Genomic DNA, 15,624 nt, shown 5'->3' with positions numbered 1-15,624 from the left:
ACAAAATAATTCTGCAAATCATGGACTGGATGACTCAAGGATTAGTAATGGGGTGTAGAGCATTTGATTGCTAATCATGAATTTGAATCTGGCATGAGGTGGTAATGCCTTAAAGTCATTAGCATAAAAATGGTGCTGATGGATGTTATCACTAGTGGATCTGACCTGCCTTGTCCTTCCAGGATCCATCCTATTTTTCATGTTGTTCAAAATATAGCTAAGGCTTGGAGTGTTCATTATAAACCACAGTGTATAAAGCTAAAGTCCCTTGAAATACAGAAAGCCTTCGTTCTGCAGTTAAAGAAAAGGTTTCACGAACTTGCAGACCTGGATGAAGAGGAGGGGAATGCAGATGAGATTAGGGTTACCATACGTCCGGATTTTCCCGGACATGTCCCGCTTTTGGGGGCTCAAATCCCCGTCCGGGGGGAAATCCCCAAAAGCCGGGCATGTCCGGGAAAATCAGGAGGGAGGGAGGGCTCGGCCGGGGCCTCTTTGGCCGGGCTGGTGCGGGGCCGGGCCGGGGTCGCGGGGCCGGGCGGGGAGCAGGGGGCGCGGTGCCGGGGGCCGGGCCGCCGGGGGGTGCGCCGGGCTGCGGAGCTGGTCCGGGGTCGCGCCGGGCCGCGGAGCCGGGCCGCTGGGGGGTGCGCCGGGTCGGGCCGCGGGGGTGCGCCGGGCCGCGGAGCCGGTCCAGGGTCGCGCCGGGCCGCGGAGCCGGGCCGCTGGGGGGTGCGCCGGGCCGGGGGGGTGCGCCGAGCCGGGAGCCGCGGGGTGCGCTGAGCCGGGGGGCCGGTCCGGGAGCCGGGCCGGGGTCGCGGGGCCTGGGGGTGCGCCGGGCCGCGGAGCCGCGGGGTGCGCTGAGCCGGGGGGCCGGTCCGGGGCCGCACCTCCTCCCCCCCCCCCTTTACCTGCTTCAGGCTTCCCGCAAATTAAATGTTCGCGGGAAGCAAGGGAGGGGGCGGAGACTTTGGGGAGGGGGCGGAGTTGGGGCGGGGGCATGGGCGGGGCTGGGGGCGGGGCCGGGGTCCCCTGGAGTGTCCTCCATTTGGAGGCACAAAATATGGTAACCCTAGATGAGATAAGAAGAGGGACAAAGTAACAGCAATTTATAAACAGAGCAGTGAAGCCTGTCTAGGCTACAGGCAGAAGAGAAGGAAGGAGTGAATTACACCCAGCACTTGGAACGCCATAGAAACCAGATGAGCCCTGAAGAAAAAGGTTTTAGACACAATCCCAGAAGCTAAAGGACAAATACCATAGCATAGTAATAGCATAGCAAGGCACAAGTAGCATAGCAAGGCACACTGGGAGGTCAAATGCCTTGTGAGAGCAGACAAATGGCATTATATTCAGGGCCGGCTTTAGGCCGATTCAGCCGATTCGGCTGAATTGGGCCCCGCGCCAAGAGGGCCCCGCGCTGCAGCTGTCCGCCCCGCCCCCAGCTCACTTCCCCCTCCTCCCCTCCCCTGCACGCCCCGCCCCCTCCCCTGCTTCCCGCGAATCAGAGATTCGCGGGAAGTCTGAGACTAAGCAGGGGCGGGCTGGCCGGCAGCACGAGGTAAGCTGGGGTGGGGGCGGGAGAAGGGCTTCGGGGAGGCGTGGCCCGTTCCGCAGGCCCCAGCGGCTCTGGCCCGGCTCCGGCCCGGTCCCCGCGGCTCGGATTCCCCCCCCCCCCCGGCGCAGCCCCCACGGCGCGGCTCAGGTCCCCCCGTCCACCCCGCAGCGCGGCGCGGGTCCCCCTGGCCCCCCCGCGGCACGGGTCCCCCCGGCCCCCCCACGGCACGGCGCGGCACGGCTCGGGTCCCCCCGGCCCCCCCGCGGCTCGGCTCGGCTCGGGTCCCCCCGGCCACCCCGCGGCTCGGCTCGGGTCCCCCCGGCACCCCCCCGCGGCTCGGCTCGGCTCCCCCCGGCCCCCCCGCGGCGCGGCGCGCCTCGGCTCCCCCCGGCCCCCCCCGCGGCGCGGCTCGGCTCCCCCCGCCCCCCCCGTGGCGCGGCTCGGCGCCCCCCGGCCCTCCGGTGGCGCGGCTCGGCTCCCCCAGGCCCCCCCACGGCGCGGCTCGGCTCTCCCCGGCCCCCCCGCAGCGCGGCGCGGCGCAGCGCAGCTCACCCCCCCCCCCCGCGGCTCTGGTCGTCCCCGTCCCGTCCCCCCTCCCGCGGCGCGGCTCGGGTCGTCCCCGTCCCCCCTCCCGCGGCGCGGCTCGTCCCTGTCCCCCCCCCGCGGCGCGGCTCGTCCCTGTCCCCCCCCCGCGGCGCGGCTCGGGTCCTGGGGGCGGGGCTTGCAGCAAGCCCCGCCCCCAGGAATCAGGCCCCGCTCTTGCTAAAGCCGGCCCTGATTATATTGATAACCTGGCAACACAAGCAGAGGATGCAGCTGCTCGTGGTGAACAAGGAACCATCAACAAAATGATGCAGCTTATCAGTGGCAAACGGCAGACACCAACAAACACTCTCATCAGAAACAAACAAGGACGTCTGCTAACAACCGAAAAAGAACAAGAAATGCGCTGGACAGAGCATTTCAAAGAATTGCTGAACAGGGAGCCACCTAAAGAGGAAGCAAACATCTAGGAGGCAGAAGAACTCCTTGATATCAACACCCCCACCCCAACTAAGGAAGAGATAATTCAAGCCATCAAATCCTTAAAAAATGGGAAAGTTCCTGGCAAGGATAACTTGAATGTAGAATTGCTCAAGGTAAATCCTAAATTAGCAGCATCTATCCTGGCCCCTCCATTTACATCAGTCTGGGAAAGGGAAAAAGTGCCAGATGTGTGGACCAATGGGGTTATAGAGAAGATACCAAAGAAAGAAACTCTCAATGATTGTAATAACTGGCATGGTATCACACTTTTATCTGTGCCAAGCAAAGTATTGTGTAAAATCATAGTCCAGTGTATATCAGAGAAAGTTGATAATGTTCTTAGAAAAGAGCAAGCTGGTTTTCGAAAAGGTCGTGGATGCACAGACCAGATCTTCACTCTATGAAACATAATAGAACAGTATTTAGAATGGCAACGGCAACTCTACATAAATTTCATAGATTTTGAGAAGGCTTTTGATAGCATTCACAGGACCAGCCTATGGCACATTCTGCAGACATATGGAATTCCTTTCCATATAATCAATGTCATCAAAAGCTTCTATTTCAACTTTACATGCATTGTTGATCACAATGGACACCTGAAGGCAAATGAAAATAAGGCCGCCTGAAAACAACATAGTGATTTTGAAAGACTTGCCAGAAACAGACTGGAGTGGAGAAGCTTCGTTGCTGCCCTAAACGTCAGAGGCGTAATAGGAACATGATGATGATGATGATGTGTTGTCATCTGTCCTAGCCTTCCCACCCTGGTGTTACCGGATGGGTGAAACAGTTTGGTGAAACTTGCAGTCTGTGCTATATCTGTTCTGTGGGGATACAGAGAACTTTAGTTTCCAAGGCTGTCAATTTGTCCGGCTTCACAAATAGTAATCCACCCTAAAAAAAGAAAACAAATCCAGATATGTCCTATTTGGAACATTTAACAGAGACTCAGAATGAAGGGAAAGATCTAGTGGATTTAATGAATGTACCCAGCTTTGGTATAGCTTTTTTTAAATTAACTTTATTGCAACAGTCATCCAGGGAAGGGTCATTTTGTAAACTTTTCCTGCACATTTCACGTGGTGTAAATAAACATGCATTGAATCAGACCTTGTCCCTCAGCGCAGCAGAGGATGGAGTTTTGTTCACTTTCACATGGGTGTCATAGTACAGTTCCCTCTCTTGGCAAAAAAAAACCCACTACATGGACACTTCCTCCTTCTTTGGATGGGGTGTAATATGGATGTTCCTGGAACCTTGTTGTGCCCCCGTGGTTCCTTGCTGCTGTTACATAAAAAGTAAGACTGGTTCATCTGGGTCTAGAATAGCTATGAATCAGCACAAAGAAAACGGGATAGTTGGTTTATTTAAAACCCCTTGTTCAACAACCACTCTTTCAATTCATTGTCAAAATAGCCCCTGATACGGATGCTGCCAGTGACTTCGTTGATTTGAATAGGTAGTGGTGGTTTCCTAGCAAGCTGAGTGAAGAACTTCCTCCTCCAGGGCCCAGATATCTCCTTCAATTTTCCTGATGAGCGTCATCCTCCTCTTGCCACTGGTAATGTCCTTATAGACTGGAACGTTGTGCATGTGGGGACATCTCACAAAGTAAGGAAGGGCAGGTGGAGTATCTGATGGCGCTCTCCAACCAGACGGGGTGGGGTGCTGGTCATGTTTGGGGGAAGCAGGATTTCTGGTGGGTGGAATGAATCTCTCCAAGTATTCTTCAGTGGATTCCACAGTCCAGGGATAATGAGGGTTGCAGGTCTCAGGTTTGTCCCAGGACTGGCTCTGTAGCAGCCACTGAGCCCCCGTGCCCCACACACCACCTGGCCGCCTCTTCAGCTCTGCTAGGGCCATGGCCACCGCCATGTCCAGCTGGGGCGACTATAGGAAACTTAACTAAAATTGTTGGATGTCCTAGCTCAGCCTGCATAAGGTCTTTGTTAAAACACGGGGTGAAGATCTGATAGGGTATTTATTTGAGCTGTTCCAAAGTCCTAGTCAGGAAAAAAAGAGGGGATCTTTCCTGATCAATATAATCATAGAACTTCAAATCCTCTTAGCAGATTCTGGCCATTTCATTCTCTGCTTTTAAAAGTATACTTAAGGTATGTATTAGTTATAGTATTAATTCACCTAAGAGCCCAAGAAGGGCCAGCCCTATGTGTTTTGCTGCCAGGGACAGAAAATGTTTTTGGTGCTCCCCAAGCAGCTGAGCAAACAAAACAATTTGGCACTCCTGCTCCCCTACCCCCCAAATGTTGATCTGGTGCCCCTGGAAGTTGACAGTCAGGGCAACTGCTCTGATCAGCCACCCCTAAGGCTGGCCCTGAGCCTCAGTCACAGACTGTGATGGGGTGCACTTGCCCCACACTGATACAGCAGGTGTTCACCCTTTGGGCTGAGGAGGCCACACCCCGTTGGCCTTTCTGGGCATGCTCTGGCTGGAGACCAGGTATAAAAGGAAGCAGCCCAGCTCATTCAGGCTGAGGAGGAAGGATGCACATTGCAGACTCCAGACAAGGAACTGCTGAGGCCCCAGGCAGGGGAAGCCAGAGGCGCTGAGACCCAGGCGGATGCCTAAGGAGTGTCGGAGCTGCCGTGAGCTGCACAGGCCGAGGAGCCCAGAGACCCCGGAGACACCTGGACCACACACCAGGGACAGGGTAAGAAGTAGCCCAGGGAGACTAGTCATTGTGCTGGGTGACATCAGTGTGTTTTGGTCGGATACCCGCTGACTCAGTGGCGAGCACACTTGCCATTGATAGGGCCCTGGGCTGGGACCCAGTGGAGAAGGGAGGGCCTGGATCCCCCTACCCCAGCCACCTCTCCACAAGAGGTGGTCCACTCCACTCCCCTGACTGGCCACTAGGCTGCACAGCTCTGAGGGAGAAGACAGCCATATTGACTCTGGCCAGTGGGCCACACTGCCCTGAGGGAGAGGGCAGCCATATTGACTCTGACCAGTGGGCCACACTGCCCTGAGGGAGAGGGAAGCCATATTTCACCCTGGCTGTTGGGCCATGCAGCCCTGAGAGAGGGCAGCCATATTGACTTTTGCCCCTAGGCCACAGTACCCTGAGAAAAAGAGTGATTGCACAGACTTAGCTGCAGGGATATAACAACCCTCACCCTGCCCCAAAAGGGGACAGGATGTGCTTCCCCCACAATACAGAGCAAGACCCAATTATGCTACAGGACTGAGCCAATTGCAAGAGGGTTTGAAGGGGTACAATCAACTTAAAAGTCACACTTTTGTCTGAAATAATTTTGTCACCTCAATGACATCTGAGGTGATTAGAACTGGAAGAGATTAGAGAAAATAATGATTTTGCTCTATTTTTCAGTTTGTTCACTTTGTGTATTTTAGAGCACCAGTTTTTGTATAGTCAGTTACTGTTTCCCCCATGTAGTCAATGGGTTGGATCCTGATCCTGCAATGAGTTCTATGCAAGCAGAACTCTGCACATCTGCATGGAGCTTATTGCAAGATTGGGGACTTAGTCAGTTCCCCCTGTTCTATATATGGGTCATTCTCTAAATTAAAGGCAGGATAGTCAGATGACAGAAGGACAGAATTAGCATTAAAAATGATCTTGATAAACTGGAGAATTGTCTTTATTGAATTTCATCTTATTGATTTCAGGCCAAGTGCAGAGTACAACACTTAGAAAGGAACAAGCAAATGCATAAATAAAAATGGTGAATAACTGGCTAGGCAGTAATACTGCAGAAAAGGATCTGGGGGTTATAGTGAATCACTAATTCAATCTGAGCCAAAATGTGATTCAGTTGTGAAAAAGCCAAATATAAAAGGGGTGAATTAACAGGACTGTCATATGTAAGACACTGGAAATAATTGTTCTGCACTACTCGGCACTGCTGAGTTTTGAATGCCACACTTAGGAAAGAGATGGACAAATTGTAGAGTGCAATAAAAATGATAAAAGGTTTAGTAGACCTGACCTATGACAAAAGGTTAAAAAAACTGGGCATATTTAGTCTTGAGAAAATAAGACTGAGAGGGAACCTGACAACAGTCTTCAAATATGTTAAGGGCTATTATAAAAAGGATGGTAATCAATTGTTTCCCATGTCTCCATATCATCATAATCATAGTTACTATTTAATCACAGCAAGAGAGATTTAAGTTAGATATTAGGAAAAGCTTTCTAACTATAAGGATACTTAAGCACTGGAATAGGTTACCAAGGAAGGCTGTGGAATCCCCATCGTTGGAAGTTTTTAAGAACAGGATACACAAATATCTGTTAGGGATGATCTAGGTTTACTTGGTCCTGCCTTGGCATGGGGGGGATGGACTAGATGACCTCTCGAGGTCCCTTCTACCCCTACATTTATATGATTCTATTAATAAAGGTGTGGTGTAGCAATTAGAGCAGGGGACTGGGGATTACCACTGTTCTGCTGTGTGACCTTGAGTAAGGTGCTAAATCTTTCTTTCCCTTAGTTTCTCCAGGCCTAATCATGGCCCAAGCTATGTGGCAGAGCAGGGGTGGGTATACTACCCACATCATGTGTAGCAGCATGGGAGGGGACACAGACTCCACAGAGCCATTACATCCCTTCCCTGAGCAGGGGAGCACTGTGCCCCACCCCCCACCTTTCTCCATTGCACCTGGCAGTGCAGCTCCGCTGCTACCTCTATGCTGCACCAGGTATAGGCCTAGTGCTGCATATCCCTTCTCTGGAGCAGCATGGGGACTGGGAGGGAGATTGACTTCCTGAATCAGAGTCTCCCTCTTGGGCTGCTCCCGGGGCAGTGCAATGATTTATTGCCACTAATGCAGGGCTCATGGCAAAGCCACAACTGAGCCCTCAGTTTGTAAAAGGAGAAATAAGCCCAATAATATTAATCTACTTCCTAGAGGTGCTGTGAGAAATAATGATTTAATGTAGGGCTGTCAAGCAATTAAAAAAAAATCATCACCATTAATTGTACGATTAACGGCACTGTTAAACAATAATAGAATATCTTTAAATATTTTTGGATGTTTTCTACATTTTCAAATATATTGTTTTCAATTACAACACAGAATACAAAGTGTACACTGCTCACTTTATATCTATTTTTATTACAAATATTTGCACTGTAAAAAAACAAAGTATTTTTCAATTCATCTAATACAAGTCCTCTGGAATGGTGTCTGAAGCATGAAGGGGCATATGAATGTATACTGTATCTGGCATGTAAATAGTTTGCAGTGTCTGCTACTAAAGTGTCATGCAAATGCTTGTTTTCACTTTCTGGTGACATTGTAAATAAGAAGCGAGCAGCATTATCTCCCATAAATGTAAACAAACTTGTTTGCCTTAGTGATTGGCTGAACAAGAGGTAGGACTGAGTGGACTTTTAGGCTCCAAAGTTTTACATTGTTTTGTTTTTGAGTGCAGTTATGTAAGAAAAAAAAATCTACATTTGTAAATTGTACTTTCACGATAAAGAGATTGCACTATGGTACTTGTATGAGGTGAATTGAAAAAAACTATTTTTGTTTATCATTTTTACAGTGCAAATATTTGTAATATAAAGTGAGCACTGTACACTTTGTATTCTGTATTGTAATTTACATCACTATATTTGAAAAGGTAGAAAAACATCCAAAATATTTAATTTCAATTGGTATTCTATTTAACAGTGTGGCTAAAACTGCGATTAATTTTTTAATCACGATTGTTTTGAGTTAATTGTGTAAATTAACTGCAATTAATTGACAATCCTAGTTTAATGTCCATAAAGTATTCTGAGAACTGTAGATAACAAACTCTACAGAAGCATTGAGAAGGGACCACAGTAGTACATTCAAATAAAAGAAGAGGAAAGGAGTGCTCCTTTAAAACTGACTCTTGTGACTTATGCCTGGATAAACTGTGTGACAACTCTATTAATCTGAAGTACTTGCTGGAGCTCTCACTTATCCTTCAGATAAGCATGTGACAGTACAGCTTTTGTGTTTATAATCCCCTGGGTTTTGTCTCCGAGAGAATTCTCTGTGCTGTGATGCTTTAACTAAGCCTCTTCGCTGGGGTCAGGAGCTTTTTCCTTGCTGCCAACATTCTAGAATTAAGCTTGATTTGGTTGAGTTAAAAGTATCTATTCATTTCTGACTCCCCAAAAAACATGGGGAAAATTCCCAGCCAATTTCTCCATATCATAATCATAGATGGTACTGTATTTGTCTAATCCAGCCACAGTACAGTCGTGATCATGAATGATCCAGTTCATTCAGATTTTTTTAAAGAACTGGTACAGTACTAAGTACAGGGAACCAGCTGACGTGTTTGGTTTGAAAGGGAACACTGAAATAAGGTCATACTGTTCTTTTTCACATACAGCCTTTGCGTAGGAGATATTTACACTCAGATTTATGTACTTTACACTGTGATAAAGTACAATGTAATTGCTTTGATCTTTGCAGACATGGAGATTACAGAATACACAGTGCAGGAAACTGCAAGCAATAATATTATGGCTCCATATGTATTCCTTTGTGTGCTTCATGCAGAACCTCACAAAATCTTCTCTGCGTAGATTTCACCTTGCAGTGGCCCCTACCATAGGTGCTGACTCCTTGGGTGCTCTTGGGCTGGAGCATCCCTGGGGGAAAAAAATGGTGGGTGCTGAGCATCCACCGGCAGCCCCCCTATCATCTTCATCTCCTGCCTCCTGCCCACCGGTGGGCTCTGCCGATCAGCACCTCCTCCTCCCTCCCTGCGCCTCCCACTAGCCATGGTCAGCTGTTTCGCGGCATGCAGGAGGCGCTGGGGAGGAGCGAGGGCGTGACGCTCGAGGGAGGGGATGGAACGGGGCGGGAAGAGGTGGGAGCGGGGGTGGGAAGAGGTGGTGTGGGGGCAGGAAGAGGCAGGGCAGGGATGGGGCTTTGGAGGAAGGGGTGGAGTGGGGGTGGGGCACGGGGCAGAGCTGGGGATCGAGCACCCCCATGCACATTGGAAAATGGCGCCTGTGGGCTCTATGACAGCAAACTACTGCATCAAGAACCTGGTACTATGGGCAAGAACTAATAAGACCACTTATTCTGTATTTTAAGGGAAATCCCTTATTTTGGGTGCAATGTCTCTCAAATCTTATCCAACAAGGACCCTTTAAGAAGGCTTTAATCCTATAAAAATAAGTTTTTGAGCTACAGGTGAACTTCAGTTACGAACACCTCAGGAATGGAGGTTGTTTGTAACTCGGAACAAAACATTATGGTTGTTCTTTTGAAAGTTTACAACTGAACATTGACTTAATACAGCTTTGAAACTTTACTACTGCAGGAAAAAAACATTACTTTTAACCATCTTAATTTAAATTAAACAAAGCAGATAATTGCTCTTTCTAACCTAAAATAAATACATGCCAGAAGATAACATGAACTACACATAGGATGACCAGATGTCCCGATTTTATAGGGACAGTCCTGCTTTTTGGGTCTTTTTCTTATATAAGCTCCTATTACCCCCCACCCCCGTCATGATTTTTCACATTTGCTGTCTGGTCACCCTAACTACACAGAAAGCAACAGACCTCTCAAACCCTCAACCCAGCTATCAAATGCCTGAGGAAAAAAATGTCCTGAAGCGTAACACATCTGGCAAATCAAAGAGAATACTTTGCTAGCAATCCCCTCCCTTTTATATTGAGGGGCTCTAGTTCAAGTACTTCCATGGATTGTAACTGGGGCTGTATCACACAAGGAGAGAGGCAGACTCTCAGACTCCGTCTGCACTGCAATAAAGCTCCCACAGTAGGCCTGTGTCAGTGACTCAGGCTTGTGGTGCATAGGCTGCGGCACTATAAAATTGCAGTGTAGATGTTAGAGCTTTGGCTGGGACCACTAGAACTGTGGTGTAACACACGCTCAGCCTGAAACTTAGCTTTTTGTGCAGGTCATCACATTCTGCACTAGCTTCAGTTTCTAATCTAAGGTGTCATTGTGAGTATGTAGAGTGCATTACAGTATGTCTAATGGTATAGGGACATCTACATTGAGCACATCACCGGCCTCCGACAGTACCAGGAGGCGTGAGCCAGAGTGACATCGTTCTCCCACTACGAGAAAGGGACCAAGTGACCTCCTCCGTTGGATCATATGAACTGGAACCATAAACTCCCTTAACATTAAATCTCACCAAATGAGGGTCAATCCATCCTCATCATCATATCCACTCATTATAATCCACACCCGAACATAGCCACTTTATGAACTTCATACCCTCATATCTCAATGACTGTACTTTGATCCATCAACCTTTTACCCCCAATTGAGGATATTGCAGATTATGTATTCCTCATGCCACCTTATCTTAAACCAAACTTTGCACCCTCGATAATCTGTATATTATTCCCTGATAATCAGAAACTTCTATGCTCAAACTCTGTTCACTATTTTTTAACATCATCTTAATAAAAATTTTAAATGTGCATTACAGTATTCCAATCTCACTGTGAGAAAGCATAGATAATTGTGGAAAGGTTCATATAGGAAAGGAAAGGATAACCATTTCCTACTAGACACAGATGGAAAAAAACACTCTTAGCCACAGCTGCTCCCTGGGCCTCTACAAGCAGCCCCTATGCTATGCACTTTTGTTACAAACAGTAGATGCCTTCCCTCAGTCAGGTTCGACGTCACCACCACTTCTGGCTACTTCTCAAAAACCACACATTAAATCTCAGTTTTTTCCACATTCAGTCACAGACAGGTGGCCCTCGTCCAAGTCTCAAGCTCAAGGTCATCTAAACACGGTTATTTGTTCCAATGCACACCACCCAGGTCAAACACGAAGCAAACAAAAAACCCTGTTCACTGACAACCTGTGTTCCTGAAAGTTATTAGAAAATGCTGCTAAACAATCTGAAATCAAAGATCCTGAGTGCTCTGATTTTTAGCCAAATCTCAATCCAACCTCCAATATTTTTTGGTGCAATTAAGTAGTTAAGCTTCTAAATAAAGGCAACTGTACATGCAATTCATTGCATAAATTATAATGTAATTTAGGTACATGAATACACATAAATATTAACTTCCTCTACTTGGAAAACATTTTATTTTGCTTGTACACCAGCAGCAGAATTGGCTGACTTTTTTTTTTCATTGTCCCATTAGTGTGGACCTTTGGTCTGACCCAGTATGGCCGTTCTTATGTTCTGATGCTGGAAACTAGGAAGAAAAGAAAAACATCATACCAGTTGCTTACACCCAGTGCACCTGTCCCAGATCTCAGCTCACCCCTCGCTCCCAAAAAGGCTAGGAAAAAGAGATGAGCCTTGAATGTCAACAGATTTGGCTATTTTGGATGATGATGGAGAAAAATGAATTTAAAAGTCTAGAGCCCTTCACAAAAAATACTCTGCAAATTAAGGGGGCTCCAGTTTAGGTATCACCTCTGACTAGTTGTGGCAGGATGGAACAGGAAGAGAGGTGATCTCCCAAAAGGGTAGGTGTAGCCATGATATGCAGGACTGTCCCTAGCCATTTGGGTGCCTTACGCAGCCCCCCCACGGCGTCTGGGAGGCAGGAGCTGTGGGGGGCCACTTTTGGGGACCTTAGAGGCCCAGAGTGGCCCAGGCGATTAGTGGGGGGCCGGGAGCAGCCTGCTCCGCTTCCCTCACCTCGGCCCCAGACGAGGGATTTCCCCCCACACACACTCACCGGCAGTGGCAGGAAGTGGAGCACCTGGCCCCTGCCCGCTCTACTCCACCAGCTCCCAGCCGCAGCACTCCGCTTCCCGCTGCTGGTGAGAGCTGGGGGCAGTCCTATTCCCCAACTCGAGCGACCTGGCTGGGGCCGGAGCAAGGGAAGTGGAGTGGGCTGGGGCCACATCTCTCCGCTTCCCGAATCCTGCCGCTGGTGAGTGCGGGGGTCAATCCTTTCCCCACACTCACCGGCGATGGGAAGTGGAGTGCCGCAGCTGGGAGCTGGCAGAGTACAGTGGACTGGGGCTGGGTTGCTCCGCTTCCTGCCACTGCTGGTGAGTACGGGGTCACTGGGGGAAGAAGTGGAATGGAGGCAGAGGTGGGGGGAAGGGTAAGAGGCTGGGCGGAGGGAGTTGTCCAGCCCCCCTCCCCGGGACGGCCCTGCCCCTTGCTGGGGGGGGCCAGCCGAGGGATAGGGCTGGTCGCCGGGGCTGGTGCTGCTGTGTATGCAGCACGCAGCTGCCAAGGGCACCATGAAATTTAGGGCAATTTGGTGCCCCAAATTTCATGATGCCTTACGCAGCTGCGTATGCTGTGTATGCCTAAGGACGGCCCTGATGATATGACTACAAGACAACACCTTAAACGCAATCCAGTAACCAGCAGGCAGACAGTGTAAAGCCAGGAGCACTGTTGTTTTGTGCTCATGGTGAGAAACGCAGCTTAACAAAAAGAACAGGAGTACTTGTGGCACCTTAGAGACTAACAAATTTATTTGAGCATAAGCTTTCGTGGGCTACAGCCCACTTCATCGGATGCACCTCTGCACTAATACAATCTCCACGCTGATTTAAGGTGCAGTCCCGTGCCAAGATTGAATCAGATTAGAGTTAGAAAATGCAGCCAAGGAAGAAGTGAGTTTTTTTTACCCACGAAAGCTTATGCCCAAATAAATCTGTTAGTCTTTAAGGTGCCACCAGACTCCTTGTTGTTTTCAAGAAAATCCTGACAGTTGACAGCAGTATATTAGGCTACCTTGGGGAGATTTCTGTGTAGGATTCAACTTGCAACTTAATTTGGTAGATCTATTCTATATTCAGAGCCCACAAAAGCCATCTCCGTATTGGTTGATGAAAAGATCCGAGCAAAAATGTCCAGAGGAAGCACATGCCCCCTTCTCACTGTAACTGGGTGAACACCAAGAGGATACATGTATATGTGCATGTGTATGTATATGCCTTATAAGTTAAACTGACAAGAACCTGGAAAAATATGCTGCATTATTTAGCATATTAAATGTTTATGAAAATACATCATAGGTATTGGCATCTATTTGCTTCTTTTTTTCTGACAGCATGAATTGTTCGTGTCTGGGTGCCATGGTATTGCACTGCAGCGCAAGGCGACTGTTGTGACAGCAATATGAGGTGGCTTTGTCACAATGTAACATCTCAGTCAGGAAGCAACTTTGTCATGACGACATGTCAGTTGCAAGGCGATTTCGTGGTGACCGTGACACTGCACCCTGGGGCGGGGCTGTGATGTCATGATGTGCCCTGGTATTGCCACCCCATGTCCCAAACGTGCCTGCAGTATAGTTTCCCCCATCTCTCTCTGTCTTTCCTGGGCTGTGGCTCTGTATGGCTGCCACCTGCCCAGGGCTCTCCCCATCCCCACCCTAGGGCCGGCGCCACATGGAGGTGTCACGTGGCTGCAGCACTCCCCCGGCCCGTGCGCTGCCGTAACATTGAAGGGGAACAAGGGGTGGGGAGGGGCGTGGCTTGCAGGGGGTCGCGCGCCTAGTCTGGAGCGGGCGTGGTATTGCCGCTGGAGGGGCGTGGCTTTCTGCAGTGTCACGTGTGTGCGGAGGAGCGCGGGGGCAGCTGCGGGTGGGGTTGGTGAGCGCGCGCGCGCGCGGAGCGGAGTCTCCGTTCTGGACCCGCGCCTAGGCCGGGGTCCTGAGGCGCCTCCGGACACCCAGGCAGGCGGACCCGGTGTCTCCCCATGGGCCTTCCAGCCCGCACTAGACCCCATCCGGCCCCCCGGAGCCGGTTCCGGCCCCGCCCCGCCCCGCGCGGGCGCCGCCCGGTGATGCCCCCGCCCAGCCTGGCGGTGAGCCGGCCGCTGGCAGCGGGCTGGGGAACGCGCGGTTGTAACGGCCCCGCCCCAGGCAGCGTGTTTCACACCCTCGTGTCTGCGTGTTTCCTGCTCACAGGGCGGCGCGCGGTGCCTCTGCGAGGGACATGACCGGGCGTGCGCGGGTCCGAGCGAGGGGACAAGCCCTCTCGGGCGCCGCCGGCAGCGCGGGGCAGCCTGGCTCCCCACGGCGGCCGGTGCGTACTTCGTATCCGTGATGTGCTCCGTGTCCTCTGCCCTGGCCAGCTGTCATGTCTCCAGCGTGTCCTTCGCCTGTGTCCTCTTGGGGGGGCCCGGGGCCGGGACAGATCCCGCACTTGCTGTTCTGTGCTGTCTGGTCAGGTTCATTCCTGTTCCTGACCTCCAGGGTGGTGTCTGAACCCTGCCTTGCTCATCAGTGACAGCGGTCATCCCCTTCCTCCCCAGTGTCATTCCCCAGTGGCCCCCAATCACCCTTGTGTGGGGTGTAAGTATCTGAGCCAGAGAGTGGAAACTGGTTCTTGTAGCTGTGGACACTGAGTGTGAATGGAGGGCCAGCACCATTTCATTCCTTCGTATGACTTAATTTATCTTTGTGGATCAATCACTGAAATAAAAAAGTCTAATATCACTTCCTCTAATGGCAAGAAATACAAAAATATTCACACTTTTGTGCAGCTTATCTGCTTTCCTTTGTAAACCTTGAAAGACACAAACTACAAAATTGTACCATGAATACTGCCTGGTTTTAACCGACATTGCAAAACAGTGGCCTGCATTTAAGGTGGCATTGATAGTCCTCCCAGGACAATTTGTCCATGTGCCCCTTCTGTCCTGCCACTCTGCCTTTAGTTTTTATAATAGAGAATGGGTGAAAAAGGCCTGCCTTATCAAGAAGGGGTGACCTCTACCATTCAAAACTAAGCACCAAAATTGTTTTCTTTTGACTCAGTATTTTTGTGACTACATGGATAAAATACTAAAGAAAAAGAACTCTTACTATTAATGTCGCTTGAAAAACCTGAAGAATGCTGTTCTGTAGAATTCTGTTATGCATCCGAAGAAGTGGGTTGTAGCCCACGAAAGCTTATGCTCTAATACATTTGTTAGTCTCTAAGGTGCCACAAGTACTCCTGTTCTGTAGAATGAATTCTCTTGGTGTTCGTGAATTGAAGATTTTAAAGTAGTAGACAGGTTGTATTTGTTTCTAGTGTTTGGTACCTCTCTGTTGCTTCTATTTGGGTAGGTCTCTGAATGA

General features: G+C 49.8%; 1 protein-coding gene and 1 pseudogene across 4 annotated transcripts in view; one reads left to right on the top strand and one right to left on the bottom strand.

The window, feature by feature from the left end:
- Window positions 1–3,951: 3,951 nt before the first annotated feature.
- Window positions 3,952–4,459, bottom strand: LOC128838315 (39S ribosomal protein L49, mitochondrial-like; annotated as a pseudogene).
- Window positions 4,460–14,379: 9,920 nt separating this feature from the next.
- The window catches only part of PIWIL4 (piwi like RNA-mediated gene silencing 4), a 59,547-nt gene continuing 58,302 nt past the window's right edge, over window positions 14,380–15,624 (top strand). For all 4 annotated transcript variants that reach the window (XM_054015625.1, XM_054015626.1, XM_054015623.1 and 1 more), the window contains exon 1: window positions 14,380–14,584. In XM_054015625.1, the coding sequence (XP_053871600.1) occupies window positions 14,495–14,584 (90 nt within the window). In that variant the 5' untranslated portion in view covers window positions 14,380–14,494. The remainder of the gene's footprint in view (window positions 14,585–15,624) is intronic.

This window comes from Malaclemys terrapin, chromosome 1 (assembly GCF_027887155.1).
Source record: "Malaclemys terrapin pileata isolate rMalTer1 chromosome 1, rMalTer1.hap1, whole genome shotgun sequence".
Taxonomy (NCBI): Eukaryota; Metazoa; Chordata; order Testudines; family Emydidae; genus Malaclemys; species Malaclemys terrapin.
Note: the sequence above shows the minus strand (reverse complement) of the source record. Positions and strands in the feature narration are given on the sequence as shown.